Source organism: Oryzias latipes, chromosome 24, assembly GCF_002234675.1.
Source record: "Oryzias latipes chromosome 24, ASM223467v1".
NCBI lineage: Eukaryota > Metazoa > Chordata > Actinopteri > Beloniformes > Adrianichthyidae > Oryzias > Oryzias latipes.
In genome coordinates, this window is record NC_019882.2 from 14097112 (window position 1) to 14121879 (window position 24768).

The window sequence follows — 24768 nt, forward strand, 5'->3', positions numbered from 1 at the left end:
AGGACAAACACTTAAAATTTGCTTCCATGACAATTGAGACTAATGATCTGTAATTTACGTTTATTGGAAATAATTTACATTTTATACCACAGACAGCATTGTGTTGTGATTATACCACCAGGAAGAAAATTATTTTTTTTAAAGTCCCAGTATTTGTTTGTACAGAGAAGCCTTCAGGTAGAGATGCTCCGTTCCAGGTGACGCCTTGCTGCTCCCAGGATGCTCCGTGTAGCTCTTCATCTTCCGCCTTTGTGCTTCAGCTGCATAGACATTCTAAACTGGGGGTTTCAGAGGGTTGTTCCTGCATCAGGACCAGGTTGCTAAGGTGACCCCTTTGTCTACCCCTCTAAAAACCTCTTTGCTTAAGACCGCTCAGAATTATTCAGACATTCAAAAAGAAAAAAAAAGATGAGAAAACAAACAGTTGCAGCGTAGAGTGCTTTTGTTCTTAAATAGTAATACAAAAGGAGGAAGGGGGCTGCCTGGCTGACCATTTCCATGGTAACGTTGCATGAGTCCATATTGCTATGACAGTTACAGGTATTCAAACTCCAGTGCTTGGTGAAGCGCCAGCAGGTCAGAGTGACTGGATATCCTCCAGAAAGGCATGTTGTGCTGTGGAGTGGAGACAGATGATTAAAACCCAACGGCTCTCTGCCACCAAAAGTCATGCAAGCTACAGCAGCTTGTTTCTTTGCAAAGGCACCACAAACACAGCCCCATGCATTTCAAACAGAGAGCATTTTGGGAAATGTTATGTAGGAAGTAAGGAATTAACCTCACTTACATCCAGATAAATCTGACTGGAAGTGAGGTTTGCTGAGTAAAGGGAAAGTGTATTCTTTTTTTTTTTTAATTATATGAATTTAAGTTTTCTGTAAAACCTCAACGAGGACTACATATCCCAAAATGCTGTGCATAGTTTCAAACAATTCCAGTCCCCCTCAATATAAATGGAAACCAAAGTTAAAGACATTCATATACAGACCACCACTACTTTGTTTAGGCATAATTCCAGCATTGTTGGTTGCCATAAACGGACTTCCAAAGCTTGGTTAGTGAGTACATTCAGAAAGACACTTCAGATTATATTCAAGATTTATAATCTTATTTTAAGAAGGACATACGCACTAAACCAAGCTCCAGCCCCAGACCCTGACAGTTCAGGTAACCCGTCACTCAAAAGGAAAAAAAAAAAAAAGCCAGTAGACCAGAGAAAGTCAAAGATTGAAACAAAACTGTCGCAGCAAAGAAAGCCAGGGCTCGTCCAACCAGAGCTCACACTGGGCGGAGTAGGCGGGGTTGGTGGTAAGGTAGCGGGTCCATTACCTTTTTGGCCGCCTGCTCCTCTTCCACACCGTCCCCAATAACAACATACACAACTTTTCTGCCAAACCTTTGCATTATGCGTTCAAAGCAACTCTCTTTTCCTGCAAAAAACAAATAAACAAGGGGAGGAAGGAGGGTCACATGGTCAGAGGGGTCAACGTTCCGAGGTCATTTGATTACCTGGCTGGCAGCATGCTCTTCATCCTTCCCATCGCCAATCACAACATATGTAATGTTAGTGCCAAAGCGGGAGACTATACGCTCAAAACAGCTCTCTTTGCCTGGAGACAAACAAACGGCTTTCACAGGTTTATCTTTGTTTGGGTGGAATCAAAATGCAGGGAGAAGAAGCAGAGCTGTGCACCTCAGAGTAACTATGAGAAACACACATTTACAATATGTACAAAAAAAATATCAAAGGATCTTTACAGCATTTCTAGGTTTATCACATATGTCAGATAAATACTTTAAACTGTAAAGGAGTCTTGATTCAAACTTCAAAGTACAAAAACATAATGATTAAAAAACATCTCTATTTTATAAAGTTTTTAATATGTCATGATTTAATTGGTCAGAATTGAAAACTAACCCGTGATATCCCAAAACAGATCAATTCTAAAGAGAAACAAATGTATTATTCATATCACAGGCATCTAACTAAATATTGTTTTTAGAGTAATATATATTTTTAAAATAAAATGTATATAAAAGGGCTGCATTGGTGGCGCAGTGGTTGGTGCTTTCGTCTCACAGCGACAGTCCCCAGCTGAGGACCTTTCTGCGTGGAGTTTGCATGTTCTCCCTGTGCATGCATGGTTTTTATCCAAAAACATGCTTCACAGGTTGACTGATTACTCTAAATCGTCCCTAAGTGTGGATGTGAGTGTGTGTGGGTGTGCGATTGTGTGGCGCTGCAACAGACTGGTGACCTGCCCACAGTGTCCCTTGCCTTTGTCCAACAGTAACCAGGTTAGGCTCTGGCCGCCCCGTGACCCCGAAAGAGATAAAGGGTTGGATGAATATGAAAGTTCATTTGTGAGGCTGGATTTGTGAACTAATAATGGAAACATTTTTGTCTGTAATATTCAATTTCTTTGGGAGAACCCCCCCACCCCACCCCCTTGAGCTCCTTCCCTTCTTGTGGTCCATTATGCAAATCCTAATTAAAAAAACTTTTTTTATTTATTTATCATTAGGATTACATGCAAATTTCTTTCGTCGGATGAGAAAAAAACATTACCAACACATTTTACACACACCCAAAAAAATTCACGATAATGGAAATGTTGGTAGTCAGGAATCCCGACACAAACGAAATCAACTTAAAAACACCATAAATATGTTTTCATGCTCATCTTCTGAGTAAATTCTCATAGCTGGGAAGCAATTCCTGCTAAAATCATCCAAATATCAATTTTTACTGCTTCATACCAAAAAAAAGTAATGTTTTTTCCTAACAATGCAGATGCATTTATGAAGTGCTGCTATTTTTATTTCCCTACTTTACAAACAGCATTACGCTTTGTTACATCTCCATTTCCTGGTATCCTATCTCACCTATTTTCGTTGCGCTGTAAATGTTCTCGATTGGGAAAACGGATCCAAGACTGTACAGGAGAACTTTAGCGAGTGCTGGTATGAGCTGCGTTGTGGTCACCAACACGTTTACACAGTTACTCCTGCAAGACAAAGGGAAGAAACACAGTGTGTGAAGACAGAGATCCTTCTCTGTACTTTTTAAAAGACCCATTCAACTAAAATGGTTCTTTAACCCTTGTGCTATCTTAGATGACCCCACCCTTACATTGACGTGTTCTCCCTACCATGACAAAGGTGGATAAAGGTGGAAAGATTTCATGTAATCCATGGACACCAGTGAGGATTACAAATCATTGAAGAAAAAAGGTTCAGCGCACTGTCTAGTGGGTCTAGATGACCCAACTCCCAATGGTAAAGTGCCTAGGATAGCACAAGGGTTAAGTGGTTTCAACACGTTCTTGTGGCATTTTTCTAATTATGGAGGAAATATATAAATAAAGAAAATTAAGCATAAAATAGCATTTTTGAGTATTTCTACATTCTTATAGCTGTGAATCAGAAGCAAAAGGAAAAATGCAGTTGAAAAAAGATTGTAGTTGTGATGCAGAAGCTACTATTGACTAGCCTCTCTGTTCCATTCTGCTGCATCCACTTGCAGAAAATTAATCCATGTAAAGTGGTAATCATTTTTTTATCATCCACTTGTCTTCAAGGAATTGTAAGGAGGAACTTATGGTTAAATTTCAGGGTAAACTTGACAAAGCTGTACCTGGAGCTGATGATGGACAGGGATTTGAGGGCGTGAGTGAGCCAGGAGTCCGTGAGAGCCTCCACCTCAGCTCTGAGCTGCAGCCAGGCGTCTCTTTTAGCAGGACCAAGCAGACCTAAAACACAAGACCTTCTTTAATCTAAAGATCAGGCATTAAAAGTTCTGTGCACAAACCCTCAGAGTAGCAGCAAAATAAAGCACTTTCATTTGTCTCCTTCATTTGCGCCACCACTGAACATCTGTTTCACTCTGGGAAGCATCACCCCTCCTGCTTAAAAACTTGTAAATTCCATTTTCATTGGCTTACCCCCCACATTGTTTTTGTATGTGCTATACAACTCTTTGACTCGTCGGTAGCGGAAGGCAAGTTTCCTCATCCAGTCGACCCCCCCGCGGACACCCGTAGCCAGGCACAGGTTGGCGCTGGTTGCAGCTGCATGGAAGCCATCAGTTGCAAAACTGTAAGTACTGTCAATAATAATAATATGTTTTATTTGAAAAGTTTGCTCTGGCAAGTAAAAACAAAGTAATTATTGGTGTATTTCTCTCTTTACAAACACAAGAATATTAGTTTCAGAGGAGCTTGATCTACAAAAGTGGAAATTTTCAAAATAAAAGAAATCCAAAAAATCACCTTAAATCCTGGCCATTGTCGTCTGATGATACGTCATCGATATGTACCTGATCACATTCCTAAAAGGCACGGATAACAACACAAATGAATGGCTGAGTCTCAACGCAAATATTGTGTGTTTTGACCACTAGAGGGCAGTAGTTACATTTCATAAAGTGATCCTGCTTTCAAGCTCATTTTTGTTGCATACAATTTTGTGAAAACTGCTCCACTACTGAGGGTAAACTGTGTGTTAGCTGTGTCGGTCTTGTGGCTCACCTCCAGATCATTAAAGAACAAGTGTGTGTCGGCCAAGCTGAAGATCATCTCTTCCATCCTTAAGCCGAGAGTCACCGCCATGGGAGGGTCCTGCGGGGGTGGGGGGAGACATCATTTTAAGAAAATATAAAAAATTGCTTCAAATGCTCTTCTGAAATGATTGAATCCATCTGTCCTCAAAACCATTTAGTCTTTGACACACTTTCCCAATTCACACCTCTACTCTCCCACCTCTATTTGTAGAGTTGGTACATTCCACCCATCACAGCGGGTACTGACAGACAGGTTGCACTTGCTCTGTCCCATCAACATTCCTACTGTTTGCCCGTGTGTGCATGAGGGGGGGGGGGGGTGCCGGAAGGGGGCAGGAAGAAGAGCGTCTTGCCACTGCAGAGGGTGCAAACCCTCAGATGCTGTATGTATTTTTTTTTTTTTTGCATGGATTGTGCACACGCGTGTGTGTTCTAGCTGCACAAACCATCACGTGGGATAGGTTTGTGAGCTACTGCACAATTCGCTGACGCTGTCAGACGACCAGAATAGAAGGAAAACTGACAGGAGGGACAGTGAAGTTAGTGACGAGAGTGTGAAAAAGAACAACATGAAAATAGAATGACATAGATTGAGAAGTGTGGGTTGTGTTGGACAGACTGATCATCTGGTCTCCTGCTTTCACTTGAGCTTAGCAAGGCCGACTTTTCATGGTGATGCCATATTTACTCCTGGTTATTCACGGATCCCTTAGTAAAATATGAGGAATATGACAAGCGTGCATTTGGCCGCATGTGCATTCTTTCAGAGAACCCATGTCCTCAAAGCCATATGTTAGGGGAACGTAGGTCTTGTGGTTTCTGTTCCAGTAGCATTAAATCTATTTTAGGTGGAAGTGTGAACAGACACAGCTGCTCCAATATTTCCTTATTAGCAGAAAATGAGGTGAAAAATTGTTTCAGAAAATATTTTAGGCAAACATTTAGAGAGGTGCTTCATCACTATTAATCATAAGCACTTGCTAGTCGGCACAGGTTTCTAAAAGAAAAGCTGAGATGAAAATTCTAAATTCTTAAGTTAAAACTTTTGTCCTCTGGTTGAGACTAAATTGAATAATGAAAAGTTTGTCTTTGCAAAGAAAAGACAAAAGAAACATTTGGAGAAGCCATCATTGTGATGCAAAAGAAGGCACATTTCTTAATATCAGCCCATCCTCTTCTGGCTCTAACCCCTGGTCATGATCTGTGTCTGTGACAGGCAGATTCAGGATGAAAAGTAAAGAAAATGAGGAGCATAGATTACAGTAAAAAAAATAAAAAACAGTTGAGGGGCTTTGGACATGTGGTCAAAATGCCTTCTGGATGTCCTCCAGTGGAGGTGTTTCAGACATGTACCACTGAGACAGCTGGTATGGGAATGCTTTCCTTTCCTTTGGGAGGAGCTGAAACAGCTGGCAAGAGAAGGAGAGGCCCAAGAGTGGTGAAGAAATGGATGGATGGGGTGCTATCAGAGAAATGTACTTGTATCTTCATTAAAATCAAAATTCTTCTTATTTAAAGCCCCACTCCGATCTTCTTTTGAGTTATTTTAAAAGTGTTTCTCAGTTGTCTTTTAATTATGATTATGCCATTTTTAGACAAAATTAAAAAACCTGACATTAGAGCTCCTGATTCACAACTGTTTGGATAAAGAAATACTCAGAAATGCACTTTTAAGCTTAATTTCCTCTATAATCCATCTTTAAAAAATGGCACAATATGTTAAAGAAAAAATAAAATTTTCATTGGAGTGGGTCTTTAAAGTCCTTTACACAAAATAAACAGGCATATGGTGCAAAAAACAAATAAAGACACTTTCTTAATATTAAAAACAAATTTTCAAATATTCCTCTTAGCAGCCACAAAGCATACAGGACTTTTATTAATGCCCACAAACTCTTTCCTCTGCAGCTTTGCACAAGCCTGCCTGTGCTGTGCACGTTCCAGCTTCCGCCTGTCAAGGACCAGAATAGGTCAGGGAAGCAAAAGCCGTGCAGGCAGGCTGGTGGCTACCAAAGTGCCCACAGGAAACGACATCACCCCATAAAAATCAAAATCCTTGGCTCCATGTGATAGTCCTAGATCGGAGCCAAGAACCATTAAAATGAAGGAAACTATAAACATTGCAGCTAATATTAAAGAATGCGAGGCCACCGAATCAGTTCACAGTGAAAACTGAAGTAAACATCGCTCCGAGAAAGAAAAAAAAGAAGTGTTGTATGTACTAATGAAAGAATGGGCGGTTATTAACAGACCTATTTTATAATTGATGCAAGCACAAATTAACCGTAGCATTCCTGGAGCAACTGATGTAATTTAAGTAACCAACTGAGGGAAATGAACCATGTGAGCTCACTGAGAGTTGTCAAGTTAGAGTGGACATGAGCCGAATCACCATTATGTTGTCATAATAGATATATGATATAGTTTTACTACTATAAAGTTTTGTTTACATTTCCATTCCTAGTTCCTTTTGTAGCCTTAGGAAGGCTAATAGTGTTTTATTATTTATTTTTTTAGGATTTTAATGATTTCAAGCGGTTACCATCCTTGTAGGTTTGAACAGGTGATGTACAGCGGACTAGAAATGTTCATCAGACCTGACTCTGCTGAGATTTAGGCTACCTCTACTTCCATATTGAAGCATGTTAAAAAAGGGAAAGCAAATGGAGCTAAACACACTTTATCAAGTAACCCTTGGGGGTCAGTTACACAAGCGTCCCAAAAGTTACAATACTTTACAAAATCTGATTTGAAAAAAACGTATCGAACCTCTGTGGCAGATGTTCATGATTTTTTTATGTCCATCCATCCATCCATCCATCCATCCATCCATCCATCCATCCATCCATCCATCCATCCATCCATCCATCCATCCATCCATCCATCCATCCATCCATTGTCTTTCGCTCAGGGGGCAGCAGTCGAAGCAAAGATCCCCAGACTTCCCTCTCCCCGACCACTTCCTCCAGCTCCTTTAGCCTCTCCAGGATGTCCTGGGTCTTCCCTGGGGTCTCCACCCAGTGAGCCAAAATGGCTAAATACTCCTTTAATTCATAAATGTACTCATTATATACAGGCTATAATGGCTTCTCCATTATATATACATATCATCAGAATCTCCAAATAAACCTCCAAAATGGGGAATTTCAAGGATCTACAAAGTGAGTTTTCATGACAACCATTGAGAGATGTAACCACACCTGTAATCTTTCAATTTTTTGAATAAACTTATAGTGGAATGTGCAGCTTGGAGACCAAAATGACATTTAAGATGCTTCAACAATGACAACTGTGTGAACGAACTTGTCTCACCTTCCCATATTTCTGTGCATAAGAACCTGTGAGCAGAGAATGGAAGACAATGATGGTCTCGTCCAGATCCCAAACAAACACTCTCTGCAAAACAGGGAGGAAAGACCGTGAGAAATTCTTCTCACAGAAATATCACTTATGCATGCCTGTAGTGTCCAGACAACCATTTCTTTCAAAGACTACAGTCACAGGGTAGATAAAGATCAAAAGGAAAATCATATATTCATGGAGATTTGAAAGGAATATCCAGCCAGTGCTCCAAGTCCAATGTCAGAGCATGTGTTTTTAGGTCCCTTACCTCCAGGTCACTGTCAGGGGCGGGAGAAGGATTGTTTTTGCGGCCCCTTCCGCGGGACTTGGATCCCCCACTCCGGCAGGCTCTGTCATCCAGCTCTTTGATGGGCGTGGAGGGGCTCTGCACTGTATCGAAGTCCGCTGAGAGGGAACGTAAACACAGACAGGGCGTTTGAAATATTAAATACTAATAAGTCCTCAAACCTGACAAGCAATATAGGATGTGCTCTGCAAACACACCCAATCAGATTCCACAGGAATCATATCCACCGCAGGAAGAGCGATAACTTTCCGCAATCAGCTGCTGACTTGTCAGGTTTAATAGTTCGACATCATCGGTGTGACTTCAGTTAATAGGCTACCGGAAAAAAATCTCTTCCTATTAGGATTGACTGATGGGGATGTAGATCATTGTGAATTTATCAGAGGGAAGAAAAGACAGAACTTTGCATGAAAGCATTCGAGTTATGCAACCTGATTCTTCAGACAAAGATTCTGCACATGCAACAGTCTCACACACATTCTCGTGCATGAGCTCCCGATGCCATATGGTCCCACTGCTGCTCAGTAATTAGAACCAGACCCTAAACTTCGCCTCTTGTATTGTTATGTCTCAATCAGAGAAGAGAAAGAGTGCAAGGGTCGGGGGATGATGACAACGACAGCCAGTTTTTAACTTACAAATTAATAGATACTAGCTGGAACTATCAGGGAAAAACAAGGCTAAAAGGAATTACAAAATTAGCTTTAAAAGGAATAAAGGTAGTGACAAATTCCTTTAATCGGGCTTCAGGAACAACAGCCAAAACAAACCACAAAAAGGTTAAATTTGAAGCCAAGTTTCTGTGCTCAAGGCCAATTTTTTCTGAATCTGGTTTTTCCTTTTTCCTCTTATAGACAAAACTGCAACATTTAACATAAATTAATCCTAATCAAAGTATTTAACGGTACATGTCAGCTCTCCTAATTAGCTAGGGGTAGCTTTGGCTTCAGAGTAAGGCTCCTTCCTGTGCTTCATCATGGTACTTTGTTATTTTAAATCAAAAATAGACAACAAAAGTGTGACAAGAAGGAGGTTTGCATGTATATTGATCATTTCTTTTTTCCAAAAAAACCCTGGAACAAACCTGGGTGAAGCTCAGCCGCCTGTCCGGTCATGGCAGGAGCGGGATCCTGCAGCTGGTAGGCTGCAGTGGAGCCTGTGCCATCCACACTGTTGGAAGTCATGTATGTCCCATACGTGGAGGCAGAGTAATACTGCGCATATTGGTTTTGGCCAAATGTTGTGTATGAGGGATAGTCCTGCAATAGAAAGCATGAAGCATGAGCACTAAGCAATGGAAATCAACAGGAAAAAGCAAAGGGGAAACTGTGATTATTTGATTTTTTTTTTCTTTTTCTGAAGAGGGGCCAAGGCAGACTTTTGAGGACAGATTTTACAAGCGTTCCCTCCTCCTTCTCTAATCTTTTATCCCCGCCAATCTGTATTTTACATTTCTGAGACAATAAAGGTCCTGTGCTGCTTTTTACTGACCCAAGTTGAGATGGGTGCTTTTATGAGTCAGCTCTCTTAACCTGTCACCACGTCCATCTCTGGAAGCCCTTATAAACCAAAGCATACCACATGAATGCACACACATGCATGCAAAGTGAATGTGCAGTACCACCGCATCAGCTGCACACACTTTAACCTATTTTATGTCAGTTTCTTTGTTAGGCTTTGTTTCTGTAAAATGTATATAAACAAGCTTTCATGACTTCAAAAATGGTTTTTGAACCTTGGCAGTAATTAAAATCAAACTCATTATAACATTAAACCTAAATGCCAAACCTACAAAGTTTTTTATACTCCTATAATAAAGTACTTTTTTGTTTAATACAAAATGATCATTTAAACAGATTTATGGCCCCACAACACAAGGAATTCAAAGAGACCATACTCTCCACAAGGGTCAAAATTTACTTTTCTTTCTGTAAACAGAGAAAAAAAATCCTCCATGATTCTGTTACTGCTGTAGATGTGTCGATCATATGGACATGAAGAACTATTCTGCACAGTCTTTCACTAAGACTAATTGTCTGTTTCTGTTAAACCTTTTCCCACATTTGAAGATTTTAACATTTCATTTTCAAATCTCGCCTGATTGAAGAATGTTGCGTGGGAGCACTGCTGCAGAACCGATTCAGGTCTTCAATATGGTTGGAAAGGAAATGGAAAAAGTTGCTTTGCTTGAAGGCACTTTAAGAGCTTTTCTTTTCAAACTCTAATCATTTGCATATTTAGTACACATTTCTGACAGCCCTATGTCATTAGCATGATTCAAATTATCCTAAAACCCCTTGTACAGAACTTAGTCCATGTTTTCTGCCTTGTACTTCATCATCTTTCCACTAGGGGCAGTTAAGGGGCTTTTCCTACTTATTTTCAAAATGGTCGCTTCCATAACATTTCAAAACCCCTTTTAGTTTAGTTAATTATCAAAACATTATGGTGAGAATAACTCCCTCATTGTTAATAATTTTTTTTTAAATTAGTACTTGCTGTGTTGAAATAATAACATTTGTTGATAATTAACTCTTTATAAAACAGTCACACCATTTTAAAATCTGTGGATGAAATTTAAGACACATGAGGTGCTTTTTTCCTGAGCTCTCATGTCAATATATTGCATCTTGAACTAACATTGTTGTGACCAAAAACGTACAAAAACACCCAACATTTCATAATTTATACTATCTATGTCTCATAAAAAAACTGTACTATAAAAATGTTTTTGTAAATTTCATCCAAGGGTTTGAAAAAACATCTTTAATCTAAAAAAAAAGGATATTTCTGTCAATTCTCTGTAGTGGGCTTAACAGGATTAAGAAACAGGATCACCTATAACGGGAAAGTGGCGGCTAACTGTTAATAGCTGCACCCCCACATTCACAAATGTAAACATTCCAATAGTTTAACACCTTATTGCACGAGGACCTTCTTGAAGTAGCAACTTTGCTTAACAGCGCTTTGCTCTGCACAGACTGCATACAAATGGCTCAGACAGCATGAGAATGAGCGCGAGGTCCTCCTCGCATACCAAACTGACAGCATCAGTGGGAACCAAGCCAAACCCATAATCAGCTGTTCTTTCTCCACGCTCTGAATGGATGAAGCTCCTCAAGCAGTAAAAGACCTTCTTTATTTTAGATTGGTGGTTATAATGTTACACCAGATCAGTGTCATTGATGGGAATGCACGTTTTAAAAGAATTAGGGTTTATTCTAGTACCTGCTGCGTGGCAGTGTAGTTGGCGGGGTTGGAGACTGAGTTGTTGGTGGCGTAGAGGCCTGAGGAAGGAGTGAAGCTGGAGCCTTCAAGAAGAAGAGCATCTTAGTGTGATTGTGATGTAAAATTGTATATATTGTTTAATGTTTCAAACATCTAAACCCGTTCAAAGCGCTCCAACCTGGCATCTGGTATGGTGAATATGCAGTCTGTCCGGGCTGAGGTGTGGTGAAGCCGGGGCTGTAGCTGAGGCCTGTCTGCAAGGGGGACTGACTCTGGGTGAGGCCGCTTTCAGTTTTAATGCCTGGAAGCATTACACCAAGGTCTGTGAAAAAAAAGGAAAAAAACAGAATAATAAAGCAGAGCGTTACTAGTTTAATACATACTATACATAAATAAAACAGCATTGTGGTCATGAAACACATCACTTGTTTTATTTCCTTCACAAAAAATGTGGCTGCAGCTCTTTTTCATTGTGTGTTCATGGATACCATAAGTGGACAGTCCGTAGGGCTGTCCCGTCTGAGAGTAGGCTGTGTAGACAGTGGACTGCTGCATGCTGCCGAACTGGGGTTGACCAGCGTATGACGGCATAGAAGGGGCTGCCGGCGTGGAGAGGATGTGAGGGTACGGCCTGGGTACAAACTGCTAACGTCAGTCAACTGACAGCAGAAAAGTAACGGCATAGGGAACGTGGCGCCAAAACCAGACTTACTTTGAAGGGTAGAGAGGAGGAGAGTACTGGTGGGCTGAGCGAGGGCTGTACCCGCTACTGGTAATGACTGAAATAAAGCAAAACAATATGCTGACAGCAGTTTACGGATGGTGCCAAGTGACATTTTTTCATGTTTTAGCAAAAGCTGTTCTTGAAAAGCTCAACTCAAGGCCAACTGGAGCCATTCCATTCCAGTTAACATAATCTGAAGCATTTTGAATGGACAGAAGCCAAGCTAAAATCCCCTACAGCGGGCCTCATAACAAAACACAATGTCTGTTTATGGTCATTGAGATGTCAGAGCGCAGCACTGACAAACACCCTGCTGCTCCTAAGCCCTCTTTCTATTTTGTCTAATGGCTTTCAAGTCACAGTGTTGTGTGTTCTGTTGCGTAAAAGTCGCAAAGGGTTATGCGTCTGTCTAAAAATGTCTTCCTGTGTCCAGCCTTTGATGATGCAATTCAAGGACAGGCAATACTTGAGTGGATTAAAGCTTTCAGCAGTGTAGTTACTGATGCATGATGGGAAATTTTGACTTTGGAGCAATCGGAAGAGATGCAGACAAATGCAATGGGCCATACCTGAGCCTGCGTATGTGTCTAGTGCTGTGTCGCCCGTCGTTGTGACTGTGTCGCTGCTGTTCAGAGGCTCTGTTTTTACTAAAAAAGGACAGGAAAGCATAACAGTTTGAGTACGACACTACAAATTGATCACACACCAAAGAAAAGGAATAATAACACTGGCAAAAAGCACAAAACTACCATGCACCTCCCTGCCTGTGAAGAAAATGTGTGCAGCCCTCCCATCTGATGAAACTCCACATGGCTTTCAGATTTTATGGCTCCTTGGCTTTTTCTTGTGATTTTTTTACTCTCAGGAAAAGTATAAAAACCATAAAGTGTGATGACTGATTTTAAAAAAGTAATCATGCATTGTGAACCTCTGGAAAACCTCCCTTAAACATGCTGCAAGTTCATCATTTTTAACACGTTGACAGGGAACCATGTGTATACTGTGTTTAAGCAGACCACACACACTGTAGCAAATTCACAATGGGATGTGAAAAGGAGGGAAAACCTCACAGCAAATGAAAACAAATCACAGCAAGGGGAGACAAAAAGAAAAGTCTGCTTTAAAGCCATTGCCTTTCCGTTTAATGTAACATTGTGTGCCCACTGAATTCACACACATGCACCTCTGTACCATAGTCCTTGGAACTGGAGGCAGGGGACGGACTGCTGCAGCCTAACAGCCAATCAGCCGTGTTTAGAACAGTCATGTTTTCACCTATGGAGGGTGCAAGGTGGGAGGGGTGTGAAGAAACATTGAACTAAGAACCTGCCACTGCAATCTCAGATGAACCCCTTGAATTGCCACATAGTAATATCAACTCTGAAAGACAAAACATTCACATAACTCAGGGGTCTGCAACCTGAGACTCCAGAGCCACATGCAACACCATCCACTGTGTCTCCTTATCTTTTAAGAAAAATACTATTTATTGAATTTTTTTTTTTTTTCTAGATTTTCAACACGCCAGATAACTGCATCACGATGGTAAAAGGCTTAATCTACTGTCAGAGCGGTTTATTATTAGATAAGCTTAAAGCACATTTTCTGATCTTCTGCTGCACAACAGTGTTGCTGCTCAGAGGTAAAGCCCCTAAAGTATATATTAGCAATGATCTTAACATTTTTTCATTGAAAATCTACTTCAAAGTTGTCATAATTATAACTGATAGTAAGAAGAGAAAAAGGATGAAGTTGTTGTGATAGAAAATGCCATTTACCATTTGGCTTTCATGCATTTTTAAAAAAATCTGCTACAGCAGGAGGATCTTGGGTGAATTTTATTTTGAAAGGAACTTGTATGTAGCTGTCAAAAGTAAATACAGTTGTAAGTAAATTATCGTAAATATTTCACAGCTACATTTTAATAATTAGTGGCCTAATGGTCACAAAAGCATACTAACCCAAATGGCTCTTTCCACGTTAAAAGTTGCAGACCCCTGGCATTACTTAAGTCACACATAAGGAAGTAGTCATGCAGTGACTGTTCTTACACTCCAGTCAAATGGATTAATAAAATGTTTAACGGAAAGTTAAAAATTGTTATTGGAAAAATGCGCTAAGATGTCTTGCATTAGCTGAACTGCAAGATGCATTTTTTAAACAATAATTAGCCTATTTCAATTCAGATGTAAACAATTGTTTGACCATCTGTGCAAAGAAAATATATATTATTAATGGTAGGTGTTCATATACAGCAAATGTGTCTAAATCCCATCATTTAGTTGGATTTGAGATCATTTCAGTACATTTGCTGTGGAGAAAAACCTGTGATATGTTCTTTGCTTACACTCAACAGTTTTCACAAGGACTGTTCATAGACTGTTTATTACACTTGAACCACACATTCTATCAAACTTATGGTAACTCTTGCTCATTCAAATGTTTTTTAAGTCAAAGGATCTTACAATAAATACATTATCATAAGTATCTGGCAACAAACATTGTGGGAATTAGATAACTTGTTTGTAATTTGCTGATATGATGGGGCCACATCATCACATATTCTGCTTTCGTTAAATCAATATAATAAAATAATACATTTTAAACATTTCAAATAGGCTATTTTTAAATGTGTAGGCTCAAATTTCTGCCAAAAACAGCTTCTTAAATCGTAAATTCCTGAACTGTCTCCCAAATTGCTTTTGTTTGTTTGCTCAGTGCCTATATATCACCTGGAGGCCCAAATATGTAGTTTTTATTTTATTTTTATTTTGAACGGATAAAATAAACAAATAAACACCAGAAACAGACATATAATGATGACAGTATGCAAAGTTTAAAAAAGACTTTGGATGAAGTTTAACGTATGAAAACAATTAATTTTGGAAAGAAAAAAAATAGTAATAAATGTTGTTGACTCCTTTATATGTATACAATACATCACCCTTTATAATTGCATTGTATTTATTATGGATTATCAATTTTTGATGTTTTCTCTGCAGTTATTCCATAACTGAACCCCTTTTGTGGAGATTTTCTTACAATAGAAAAATATTTTTTAATTTGAAATTAACGGCACAGTTACAAATTATTTTGAGCTTATCTGACATTCTGTCATGTTGGTTTTGAACCAGTTTAGCTGCCTTTTCCTTTCACTTTTTGTCCAATCCTCAGGCTAAATAAAACTATGTTTTTGAGTAACTGGAAACAGGAGGTGAAAACCTAAGTTTCTCTTGGTAAAACTACAACTGAAAGTTAATGAATTAGTGTAATAAATACCATGAAAAAAAACTTAACAATGATAGTGATCAAAGCATTAGTCCACTTGTTAAAAAACCTCGATATATTCTGTATTAGCTTTCCAGATAGTTTCTGTGCATCTGATTAAACTTCATCACAGTATCAAAACCTCATTTAACTCAGAACATCTTCATCATTCTCCTAAAGGAGAAAAATATAAGTATGAATCAGTTTCTGTGGAAATGGTGGGTCTGAGTGTTGGCTGATGTAAGGTAACAGGAATGTTGGGTATGTAGTTTATTTTGGCTTTGTGTGTACGCCTGGCTTTGCCTGCTTAAACCATTAACTGTGAGCTCATCAAAATGGATTTAACGGCTCTAACAGGGTTGGAATTGGTTGTTTTTTTTCACTCAAAGGTTGACTGTTGACACATCAAGATGACTAAAATGCCACAGCTCACTTTTTCCATCACATTATGCCTTAAAAAGCTTTCCGTTGCCCGTTGAAGCAACAGCAGATCAAAGAATTGCCCTGAACAGAATCACCACATTCAGGGCTATTACGTCCTGGTGCCCTGCCAAAATTGGCTCTGAGACAATTAAGAATGAAGAATTGATGGATGGAAAGAGACAGATGGGAAGAAAAGATGGGGAGAAGGAAAATGAAACAGACAAAGTATGGACAGGGAAGAAAAACAAGCCGGGCAATGACAGAAAAGAGCAAAAGGGCTAGCTGACGTTGACACATAAGAGAGCAGTTATTCTTCAATGCTGTTGTAAAGAAAATAGTTGCCTGAGAGGTTTTGGGCTTAAATACAAACATTCTGACACACAATAAACTGAATGACAATTCTATTTAACCCTTGTGCTATCCTAGGCACTTTAACATTGGGAATGGAGCCATCTAGACCCCACAAGACAGTGCGCTGAACCTTTTTTCTTCAATGATTTGTGATCTTCACTGGTGGGTGTCCATGGATTATATGCTCTCCACCTTTATCCACCTTTATCATGGTAGGAATAACATGTCACTGGTCATCTTGACCCCATAGGATAGCACAAGGGTTACACGGAAGTGTCTTTTCTTCTTCTTTTTTTGTTTTATAAGCCATAGTCTGTCTATCAATTTTACTTCATTTCTGCAGGCCTAAAGCCTCTTGATTATCCTGCCCAACTGCAGATACATTAAGATAGAGGATTATTTCCATCAATATAAAGTTGTGAGTACTTCGTTTAAAATTGTAATAAGACCAAGGCCGGGGATCACAACACATCTGACCCAGGGGGTGTCCGTGTCCCTGTGGTCAGGGTTCTGGTTCTTGCCCAAAATTCCAACAGTGGGTGAACCTGGTCAGGCCATGTTTACAACACTCCATGGGGACCCCCACTTCTCTTGGGCGTCCTCCTCCTGGGCGAGAGTGGGTGGCCCCTGCTTTGCTCTCTCCTGGACCTCCCGTGGGCTGGGTGGGTGGCTGCCTGGAACATGGGGCGGGTCTCTTTTGGGGAACCCTGGCTCGTGCCTGGGTTTGTTAGGGGGGTGCTCAGAACTACTGGGTGGTGGTGGGCTGCTCGTCTGGGGCTGGGGGTGCTCTCCCGGGGTGGGACCACACGTTTGGTCCCCCGGGTGTGGCAGGGGGCTGCTCTTCTGGTTGGGCTGTGCTCACCTGTGCCCCCCTGCTCTCTGGTATTGGGGGCTCCTTTTTTTTTACATTTCATCACTCACCCCAGCAGAACATAACACTCACTCGAGCACAGGTGTTAGCTTATCTTCGCACAAATAGTTTGTGTGACTGAATGAAATGTTTCACACTTGTTAGTCTGAATGCATAAGTATGGATGTGTGAATGGTAGTTGTATTGTGTACATGTTGACATGTTTGTATGTGAAGATTTTTGGAGCCAACAGGTATTTTTGTAACATTTGAGTGTGTGTGGACAGAACCGCCCATTTTAGATCTGCTACACAGCTAAACCTGATAGTAGTTATTAGAAACTTCCAGTAACTTGTTGCTTTATGATGCTTTATGATTTAACCCCCCCCCCCCGCTTCTATAATCCCCCCCCCCCCCCCCCCCCCCCAATATCTCTCTCTCTCTCTGTCTTCTTCTTTTCCATCCGGTCCAACAAACAACGGTTACAAATATAATTAATATAAATAAGGTTAGTCTAAATTAAAAAAGGGGTTTATTCAAATATACATCTTGTACATTTGAGGCTGAGCATAACTTTGTCCTGTTTGTGCTCATAGAGGTAAAGTCCAAAAAAATGCTGGGTAATCTGGGAATTTAAAAGTGGTTCCGAATATGAACAACAATGCATTAGCATGTTTAAAAAAGGTTGTATTTTCGGTTTCTCTTTACAGAATTTAAAGGACGATCAATAAAAAAAATGCCTTGAGGTCATGGTGGGCACTGGAATCATAATGTTTTGACCATCTCAGCAAAATTAAAGGGGAACTTAAATGATTCCAGCTTTAGTTTTCTCCTCTTTTTTCACTTGCAGCGAGGTCAAGGTTCAAGATTAGGTAAAGTATAAAATGTTTCATATATATCATGAAGATTAAGGAAATTCTTCATAGTATTCTTGATGTTTTTATAATACTTCTCACCTCCTGTTCCATTGCTGGTGATGGAAGGGCTTTCCAGGTTGCTCTTGTCCAGTTTGGAGCCTGTTGAATCACCACCTCCAACTCGGTTATGAGGACTGGCTAGGTCCTGCATTTCCATAGACCTGACAATGGCGAGGACGGAAGGGAAGGGGGTGAGATGAGGCGTGGTTTCTGAAAGAACAGCTCTTCCTCAGCGGTGATCACTCTCCCGTTTAGTGTGGGTATCCCACTGAGCACAAGCAGCACATGCACAGGGATGGATGGTCATAAACGTCCTCATATTCCGCGGCAGTTTGCTGACATGAGCATGTGTTCAGAGGCGCTATGGATTGTCTGTGGACCTGCTGGTTTCTTTATGGAGTGATAGCGTGCGTGCTTACGCTGTCCAACACAAACCTAAAGCCTGCCAGCGTCCCCCCCCCTCCCCCCGTTTTACAACGTGTTCCAGAAGCATGATGGGACAATTCGGCACATAAGGCACGGATGGTGAAGGGAAAATGCGTGTTAGCGTGATAATTGGAGACGGAAGAGGACCTAAAAAGACATCTTTACTGCAGATTTATTTATTAAAAAAGGTGTTTAAATAGAAAAATCTCCACACGCTGCCAAAGACCCTCATTCAGAGTGTTTTCAAAAAGTGCATAGCAGGAAAACCAGAGTTTATAAATCACTCCTGCCACAAACCCCAACATTAACATGTTCTTAAGTAGAAGACATACTTTAATGTTGAGTCAGCCCTTGTTGTGAACATAACGTGTGTGTCCTGACTCATGCCGCCTGCAGGTTTGGTCACACAAGTGCTTTTATGCGAAATATCAAAGCCAGAAATGACAGAGATGGAGGAAGAATTAAACAAATGCGGGCTGCTGTGGAAGGGAGTGCACATCTGTGTGGAAGCGGCACATCTCCACGCTGGGGGGCAGATGGCATCACCACACATGAATCCAAGCCACAATGAGACTGTAAAGGGAAAAAAAGGGCGCAGATTGCTCCTTTTTAAAGTTAAGCTTTGCTTTTCGTCACATCTCAGTCAAAATCCTGAATTTATTCTGGGAAATACACATTTTGAGCGATTAAATTTGGCAAAACCTGGTAAAGGCATCAGGAACTTTTAGAGATGAGCCTGTTTCCCTTTCATGTTCTCACCAACTCTTCATTTATCCTTTTCTTTTTGTCCTTCAGCAGCAGGAAATGATTCTCGCTCCCCTCCTCACTTCCTCCTACTCTGTTTAGCTCCTCTCGGGAGGTGATGGCAGGAGTTGGTGTTTCATAAACTCTTTTCTGGTTTCTACATTATCTCCAGCAGCTGAAAAATAAGCTATGTTTTGCTGAAAAGTGTCACATTCTGGGCTTTTTTTCACAGATTAAATCTGTTAAATTTAATCCTTAGTTTACAGTACAAAGAAAGAATAAAAATATTGTTTTATAATTATAGTTGTAAAAATGATAAGGATTCACCTTTTTTTCTGAGTATGTGTGCAAATGTGTGCAGATACTGAAGTCTTGGGATAATACCGATGACCTTATTGCAGCTCCAAATGCAGTGAAACCTCACCTCTCTGCACCATGACCGAAAAGCTGAGACACGCATATAGCTGCACGAACACACACTTTTGAAAAGTCAACGTTTTTTTTTTTTTTTCCTTCTTTCTCACGGCAAACGTGTGAGTGTACCTGACGTCTGAGGGGTCTGGAACATGAGATTCACTGTGGGATTTCTTCACCTGCAGAGAAACAAGAGGAAAGTAGGTTACTTCACACACAAGCTCCCATGCAGTTCAGAAGTATCGCAAAACATGTCATACATGATTCCCATAAACACGACAAAGCATTTTTACCCATTTGAAGCCTAAATTTATTTACAGCTATGAAAAAGAAGATGCTAAATTAAGGTAATTTTAGGGCTTAAGTGGTTTGATGCTTGCATCATAGGCATCACCAGAAGGTAAAGTATGCATCAAAATTATTATAAAAAACGAAAAGATAAATCAAGGCACCATCACCGTAGTAACAACACGACAGAAGTGCTAACTGGCATCTAAGTGACAGATATTAACTTTCCATCGTGACCCCGTTTTATCCTGAACTGGATTCTCGTTATTAACCCTGTGCAAGTTGAAAGGTCCCGGCAGGGCCATGGCGTTCACCCTTAAACACACCCCTGCAGGGACTAAACTTGACTTTGCGGGGGACATTTGGTTCTGTCAATCAAAAAAGAAATTCAAAAAATTGGGAAAACACAGCCTTGGTTCCTTTTCACCGCAGGGTACTTTCCCCACAAGCGGCCTAGTTTCATGTGTGGCTGTGTGAAGCAGGACCAGTGGTTATCTATTAAAATTCCTCACTCTTATTTGGAACAGGAACTAATTAGAACAGTAAATGCAGGGCGGAGTGAGGGCCAATGTGTACCAGCTGCCCTATAATCACTGTGTCAACACACTGTCGAGGCGAAGGGCACGCGCGGGCTGCCAAACGCACACACAAGCGCTTGTACATGGAAATACAAGTCACACACACGCGGCCAATTCCACCCAGGCGGCATAAATCCAAGTCATCTCCACATTATCGCAATCACAGGTAAGTATGTGGACAAAGTGCCTGAGTAAGCAGACACAAAACTGCAGGTATGTGGAGACTGAGATGTTTCTGTGTGCAGAGAGGACGCCCATGTGCTGTTATGGTTCTGATTAGAGGATCCTGTAGAGAGCGGATAAGAAGCAGTGCTTGGCTGTTTAAGGCAGAGTGCAGAGGTCAGCTGGTCCGCACCTACAGATCACTTTACAAAGACGGGACGCACACACACAAGCCACTTTCATGTCACTTTTCATGCTTTACTGAAATTTAACAAGGCTGTCAGTCACGCCGTCAACGGCAGGGCCGTGAGAAACCTCAGTCCACATGTAACACACATACGCAGGAGCTTCACACACTAACACACACACCGTAAAAAGCTTGGTTTCTGTCTCAACATGATCTGTGAAAAACACAACCACACGCAAGCTTTGATCCCAAAAAGCTTTTATCAGCGGGGGTTCATTCATGCACACTTTCCCTCTGAGCCTCCCTCATCATCCGCACGTATTTGTCTTTCAAGCACATCTGCCTCCGATTCAATTTTACCTAACAAGCTCGCTTACAAACTCTTAAGCTGCAAGACTATAAGATTCTGTTAAAACCAAAAATCTGCAGCGCAGTAATAAGGTTACTAAAAGTGTGCAGACACATTTGTGCAGACATTTGGCATCCGTCTTCCTGTATTTCACAATAAAACATACTATTCTCTTCAGAAACAAAACACCTCTGAGAGGAGTCCAAGGTTCCTGCGATGTCTGAATAAAGCATTTGTGTCACCTGAGCCTCTTTGGTGACCTTTGACCTGGTTGGCCGGGTGACCGCGTTCAAACATTACCTGGCCGGAACAATGAGTCCCCGAGGGATCAACCCGAGCGCAACTCGTAATTACCATTTATAAAGATCCACATTTTTAAGAAATATCAACGTTCTAGAATTAAAAAAAGGGTGGATTTAACCCTAAAATTGAAGAAAGAAGCAGATCTAAGGTGTGAACTTCTCGTTCGTTTCCACTGAGGAAGTGTATAGTTGACCAATAATCATGCAGTTGTCTCCAAATGTGTACAGTCTCAGAGTGAGGGATGAAAAGAAGGAGCGAGGAGTCTTTTCGGTAGGAACAAAACCCATCTGCACCGAGACACGCGATACCGTGAGTCGGATTTACTTACAGAGACTTGTACAACTGCTATATGATGCCTATAAGGAAAACGCTAAAACAATTCTTACATTCAGCTCTGGGAAGTATTTCAGTCTACTCTTAAAATATTCTTTTGTCAATGCTGCATGTTTTTTATTCATTCAAAATCAGGATTTTTTTTGCTCCATTTTTCTTCAAAACTGGAAATTGTTTATTTAAAGCAAATGAATTGGTTATAAGGGAGTGAAGGGAAGCAAACTGATATAATCCCACCATAAAGTTAATAAAATATTTAATTCCTGGAAAAAAATCTAGTTGAAACCAACTTAATTAAAAAAATATAATGATAATAATAATAATTTACTTAATAAGTTCTTTAAAATTATTCTACAAAGCTCCTTAAACAGCCTATGTATAAGTTCCATTTTTTTCTAAAGTACTAAAAACAGCAGTAAAAACATCAGTTTGCTGTCAGCCCTTACCTTAGAGAGTAATCAGGTTAGACGGCGGTCCAATACTTCCACAGAGCATTACAGAGCTCCAGCTCCCCCTCAGAGGCAGATGAACAAAAACACGCGTGCTCCTTGAGGCTTTACCTGCCTCTCATTTGGGGCGTCACGTGCTCTTCTCGTTTCTGTTCCAGAGGGGAAAATGCATTCTTTTTCTCTTTCCCTATGACCCCCTCTCTTTCACTTTGAGCAAGCCTGTTTAAACTAGACAAAGGACGAACTGCATGTAAGCTCCACTCTTGTCCTGCGCTCTAGAGTCGCTCCATGTGCGGCTGCTGCCTTCTCCCACTCCAGTGGTGGGGAACATTTCGCTAGTCCAGTCTCCCTGCTCCTCCTGCCTCCACCCCCTCTTTTGCTCCTCTCCTCCTCCTCCTTTTATCAGCTGTCACTCCTTAAAGTCACTCAACAATGAAGACTTTTGCTATTGTGAAAGCTCGAAATTTACATTAGAACCAGTTTACTACAGCTTCTAACAAAAAACAACCTAATTGATTCATGGATGGAGATCAGGCCACCGTCTTGCTGTGGAGCAGGGTGGACCATAAACTTCACACCATGTAGTTGACCCCCAGTGCCTCTGCACACCCTCCACAAACCCCCCATCTAAACCACAAGGCACAGGGACACCTGAGTGCACAAGTCTGAGTCTGGGTCAGCTGGAGCCACACAGCTGCACACGTGTGTCACAAGTGGAGCTCAGCTGAGCTGGAATGGAGGGCGGCATCAACGCTGAATACATAAAATAAAACTCTCAGCTTTTCTAAAGACGCTACTTGCATACTTTGGTCGTTAAGGTGCAATCAGGGGATTCTAAACCCCAAATTTACCTAGTACATCAACAAAAAGTTAGAAAACATAAAAAAAGAAATAAAAAATATTTTAAAATCAAATACATTTGTTAGAAAATACTACCAGAAAATTGCTGAAAATTATGGTCCGTGAGTATCATTCGTCATTGGATTATCAAATCAAGTAGAAAAAAAGTAAAAAAAAACAAACAACATAAACTTTTACTCAGAATTTTTCCACCCCTGGACAGAATCCCAAACTTACTGAAGATTGTTTTTGTTTTGTTTTTTGTCAGAGGTAATTTATTAACTGTTAGGAATATAACAAAATGGTAAATGGTGTATACTTACATAGTGCTTTACTATCTTCCTCGAAGGCCCAAAGCACTTTACAGTCACAGTCCCATTCACCCACCCACACACGGATGGCGGCTCCGCTGCCAAACACTGAAGCCAATAGAACCACCAGGAACAATGTGGGGTTGAGCGTCACTTCAACACATGGGCAGGCAGGGCGGGAAACTGAAATTGCGATCTTCCGATCAGAAGTTGACCTCTGCACCACAGTCCCCCAAACAAAGAATTATGTCCAGTAGGATAAATGGACAAAAGCCCAAGCATACGTTCAAACTAATCAAAGCTTAGTACCTAAAAATCCTCAGTGATCATCCCATTTACCTGACGTGACCCACATAAGAAACCTCTGTGGGTTTCACAGAAAAGAGGTTTTTGCTTATAAACCTGACATTCTTTTTGCTGGTGGGCGTTGAACTTTAGAAGGGCTCCATGAAGCTATGCTTTTTTTTTACATCTGTAGAAATTGCAACAAAAAGGCAAATTTGTCTTCTAAAGAGGCAGCTAGTAAGAGTTGGGTTTTTTTCATTTGATAATTGTCAGTATGACTTCTAAAAAATACTTTAAACTTCAGTATAAGCCACGTTTAAAATATTTTCTGCTATTAAGTGTTGCATATTTAAACAAAGTGGATTTTAGCACCTCTTTAGATTTCAATGACCTACAGGGATTTTTAAAAATTAGAAAAGCTAAACCTTTAGTAAAATACAAACCACTTCTAGTGTTACTGTACTTCCACTCAGGAGCAGCAAACAGCTGAGAGGGGGTAGTAAGTGTTAGTCAAAGGGCCAGCTTGGTGCAGGGCCACCAAGTCCAGCAAGGCATCGGCTACCTTCAACTTGGTCACCACGGTAACAACATGTAGCCCTATCCTGGAGAATTCATTCCCAACCGTAATAAACATTTTGATGGATAGACTGTCTGTGGACTTGTGCGCATACACCGGGACAAACGCCTGTTGAGAGCGCGTTATTCGTGGCCGGCGTCGTGCATGTGTGGGACGAGCTGTCAGAACAGATTAGGGTGCTGCCGAAGTGCTTGACAACTCAAGCACTTTATTATTAGACAGGCAAGACCCCATAAGGAGGGGTCGTCCAAAAACATCCCGATGAAATATTTTCACAGCAAGTGGAGAAGGGAGCCGGGGAGGTGTCCCCAAACATGCCTGATGAAATATACAACCTCCTCCCTTTTCCCCACAAGACCCAAAATACAGAAAATAAGAAAAATAAACAATAATACTTGTGTTAAATGGACTCATTAGAGCATTAAACCGAGCAGAAGAAAACACTGTTGAGTTAAAATCTGCCTCTTTTTAAAAGGCCCTTCACAAAAATGTTACACTTCAAGCGGAACAACAACAGATTATCTTTCCCTCAAAAAAGAAGCCAGCAGATGGC

The 24768-nt window shown here is 40.7% G+C and overlaps 1 protein-coding gene across 6 annotated transcripts in view; it reads right to left on the bottom strand.

The window, feature by feature from the left end:
* Positions 1–43: 43 nt before the first annotated feature.
* Positions 44–24768, bottom strand: part of eya4 (EYA transcriptional coactivator and phosphatase 4) — a 38874-nt gene continuing 14149 nt past the window's right edge. The window contains exons 1-19 of one of the 6 annotated variants that reach the window (XM_023953129.1): positions 22200–22540; positions 19683–19732; positions 18009–18130; positions 13354–13437; positions 12732–12809; positions 12151–12217; positions 11927–12069; positions 11617–11760; positions 11439–11521; positions 9295–9469; positions 8172–8308; positions 7874–7957; positions 4530–4619; positions 4272–4330; positions 3945–4105; positions 3638–3752; positions 2887–3008; positions 1330–1430; positions 44–615 (exon numbers count right to left, since the gene is read on the bottom strand). In XM_023953129.1, coding sequence (XP_023808897.1) covers positions 535–615; positions 1330–1430; positions 2887–3008; positions 3638–3752; positions 3945–4105; positions 4272–4330; positions 4530–4619; positions 7874–7957; positions 8172–8308; positions 9295–9469; positions 11439–11521; positions 11617–11760; positions 11927–12069; positions 12151–12217; positions 12732–12809; positions 13354–13437; positions 18009–18126 — 1842 coding nt within the window. In that variant the 5' untranslated portion in view covers positions 18127–18130; positions 19683–19732; positions 22200–22540 and the 3' untranslated portion in view covers positions 44–534. Of the gene's footprint in view, positions 616–1329; positions 1431–1509; positions 1611–2886; positions 3009–3637; positions 3753–3944; positions 4106–4271; positions 4331–4529; positions 4620–7873; positions 7958–8171; positions 8309–9294; positions 9470–11438; positions 11522–11616; positions 11761–11926; positions 12070–12150; positions 12218–12731; positions 12810–13353; positions 13438–18008; positions 18131–19682; positions 19733–22199; positions 22542–24768 lie in introns of those variants that run through there. The other 5 variants (XR_002872892.1, XM_023953127.1, XM_023953126.1 and 2 more) reach the window with 5 other exon arrangements.